The sequence below is a fragment of the Sphaeroforma arctica genome (genome assembly GCF_001186125.1).
Source record: "Sphaeroforma arctica JP610 unplaced genomic scaffold supercont1.2788, whole genome shotgun sequence".
NCBI classification, from domain to species: domain Eukaryota; class Ichthyosporea; order Ichthyophonida; genus Sphaeroforma; species Sphaeroforma arctica.
The window spans coordinates 1-3,324 of record NW_014037770.1 but is presented as its reverse complement, the minus strand read 5'-3'; the positions used below and the strand labels follow the sequence as shown (position 1 = coordinate 3,324).

Genomic DNA, 3,324 nt, shown 5'->3' with positions numbered 1-3,324 from the left:
TATATATATATATATATATATATATATATACACACACACACACACACACATATATATATATTATATATATATATATAATGTATATGTATTTATGTATTGGCGGGGCGATATGGAGCTCGGTTGGTTTGTCATTACCGTTACTTTTTTTGCGTGACCTTTCGCCAATCCTCTATGACTCGTCGTAGTTGAGATATAACAATGTAATTCTGACTAAACCTGGCGTAGTCAATATGCATGCGAGTTACGCGTATCAAATTATATATAAACATCTCATACATACCTCTCACGCACCTGTGTAGGTAAATTGTGGCATAGTTGCCAAATTAGTTAGCCCTATCGTGATTGGGTTCCTAATACATTTAAATGGCTGTACCTCTCCTGCATCTGTGCAGGTGAAGCGCGGCATAGTTGCCAAACTAGACAGCTCTATCGTTAATGGGTTCCAAAACGCGACCGCCAATGGACCCTTATGTGAAGAGCCGATGCGATGTGTGCTGTTTGTGGTGGAGAATATCTGGATGTCCCCCGCTCTTCTCGACAGAGCGCGCACGGGAGAAAAGCCAAAGGGAAGGGGTGAAGGTGCAGACAATGGTATGGCACATGTCCGAACTTATAAAATGCAACAGCAGCATGTGTATACGTATTTTTGGGTTCGTACTGACACTGTGCTTCTGAGGGGTTGGCTTTTCGATCCAATAATTAGACAGATGCGTGCAACGCATCCAGTGCTCATGTTCCGACGCTAAATATAGTTTTGGTAGCCATTGCACTCTCAAAAGGGGTCGGGTGTTGCTCTATTGTATATATCCAGGAACAAACTAGAACGGTATAAATGTTGCATATAACTAGAAAAATAACATGTCGGTAGTACATTCTAATACGCACGCTTGTCAGAGAACATACGTAGTATCTCGCACTGTTACATAAACAGAGAATATGGCCCAGGATTTCTACTACCTGCACATTGCACAAGAGAGCGATGCTCACCAACTGCATGATAGACCCCTAATCCATATAACCATTTACCTGAATCACACACTTGTTAGCAGGCATTCATCGTCTCGTGCATTGGTGGCTTTATCAAAGATATGTATTAACAATGTATTGGATATGACCTCTCTCGATGCAGATTTTACACCTATGCATTGCACAGGAGAGCTAAGCGATGCCTTGGAGAGTACCGCCAGCGACAATGGGGCGAATTTGGACCCCAAAACACTCAGCAAGGGCAGTTCACTAGGAGCTGTAATAGGTCAGATGGTATCGGTTGTCAAGGAAACGTGCCGGAAGGCATTTATTGCCAGCCACCCGAGACTGATGTATGCACAGTACGCATGCGATATACAAGGTATGTAATCACTGTATTTTGAAGTGCTGTTTACTGCTCTGGAACAATCGATATCTTCCTATTCCCCATACATACTGGTAGTCGCTGTAGTTTATACAGTTTCAGCTGTTGTACGTTAAGCACTGGTCCCTATGCCATTTTGAATACTCTTTAATTGAAATAATGCGACACGTGACAAGCAACACACCTCAAGTGACAGGCAATACACCTTAGATACCCAATACTGTAGCAGTTAGGAGCTATCATACATTGAACACACATAACTACTATATCTCAGACCACTCGAAACCGGCGGTCTATTTTAAATACAGTAAAATGGGCGCTTGAGAAAGACATGGTTGGTTAAAGCCCCTCGCCAGACTTTTAGTGAGCTGGAATCAATGTTCGGCATTACCAAAGTTTATCTGCTGTACTTTGGTAGTGTAATCCGAACTGATTCAGACCTAAACCGATAAACAACGTCTAACCTAATTTTCCCTATTCGGTAAAAATATCTCACTGATATATTCTGGTGCAAGTAGGTCTGACACGATTTGTTGCCCATTCTCCGTATTTCCTATAGCGCCGGCTGAAGTGCTGGGCAAAGTATACGCAGTCGTATCGAAACGAGAAGGGGTGGTCTTATCCGAGAACATGAAGGAAGGGTCTGATATATTCACTATCAAGTGTCTGTTGCCTGTGAGGAATTCTTTTGGGTTTGCAGACGAGATCAGAAAACGTACCAGTGGTGCTGCTTTCCCACAATTAGTTTTCAGTCATTGGGAGGTATGTTTGTTTGTTCTCACGCTTTATTTTACGTATTTTGCGTATTCGTCGCTGGACGTTGTCCATACGTATCTGATGTGTTGATCGTGAGACTTCTACTCGGGCTGGCAGACACCTTACAAAAACAAACACTAGTGATTGAATTGCGAAGACTTATTTTTTCTCGTTATTTTCTTCATATTCAGACCATCCCTGTAAATCCGTTCTGGATCCCTACAACGGTGGAAGAGTTACTGCACTATGGAGAAATCGCAGACACGTATGTGACGTTTATGTACTTTCGGTCATGCATGCGCGCCAGTGCATATACACGATATAGGCACGCAAAGAGTTCGGATCAGCGATGTATCTTAAATCGCTCAATTACTTTCGATTCATCTATGCATAAAAGTTGTCGTGTTGCTTTCTCAAGACTATGATCACAGCTGTTTTGGCTCTGTATTCGTGAAAGGGTGTCGCGCGTTCGGGATTGCGAGTATAGCAGCAACTGTACCAAAAAATACAGCGAATGTTCGCTTGTAATTTAAGAGTTAACTTACACGTGTTTTTTTTGCGCAGGGATTGACCTGAACACCTGAAAACTCCACGGAACCTGTATCACTGTTCAGCTCATTTCATCTATTTTTGTCTCTTGGCTTGTGCAATCAAACTCAATCCGCAGGGTGAATCTGGCAATGAAGCTGATGAACGACGTCAGAAAGAGAAAGGGGTTACGGGTGAAGGAGAAATTAGTAGAACACGGTGAAAAGCAAAGAACACTGGGACGAAATAAGTAAATAAATAAACTAATACGGCGACTATGCAGATCGCAGCCGTGGTAAATAATTAGATACACGAGAAAGCTACAGGAGAGAGGTTTAGAAAACTTATTTATTTTCCCTGGGGGCACACTATAAGTGATTGAAACTTGTGGATTCACTTGCACTGATCGACAAAACTGCGCCAAAAGCATTAAATTCGATCTTTTGGAGTCGAGTCACAACCCTTGATGTCACTCATAGTCCACTTCTTTTTCACAGCCGTCTACACCTGATTTGATTTTTCTTGCGAGTATGCTATGTGTAAACAGAATTGCAACAAGTGTTGGCCTAATTTGCGTATGCCGACTTGTGTATACCGAATTTTTAAAGAAATCATTTCTTTGCACACTGAGAGTGACCACCATAGCAAGCAGTACACTCTCATGATTACTTTGTGTACTCCAAGAGTTA

At 42.1% G+C, this 3,324-nt stretch overlaps 1 protein-coding gene across 1 annotated transcript in view; it reads left to right on the top strand.

Moving 5' to 3' along the window:
• SARC_12991 (hypothetical protein) overlaps positions 1-2,949 on the top strand; it is a 4,341-nt gene extending 1,392 nt beyond the window's left edge. The window contains exons 3-7 of the mRNA XM_014292891.1: positions 393-591; positions 1,130-1,348; positions 1,911-2,113; positions 2,299-2,372; positions 2,775-2,949. Of these exons, the coding sequence (XP_014148366.1) occupies positions 393-591; positions 1,130-1,348; positions 1,911-2,113; positions 2,299-2,372; positions 2,775-2,889 (810 nt within the window). The 3' untranslated portion in view covers positions 2,890-2,949. The remainder of the gene's footprint in view (positions 1-392; positions 592-1,129; positions 1,349-1,910; positions 2,114-2,298; positions 2,373-2,774) is intronic.
• Positions 2,950-3,324: the final 375 nt, after the last annotated feature.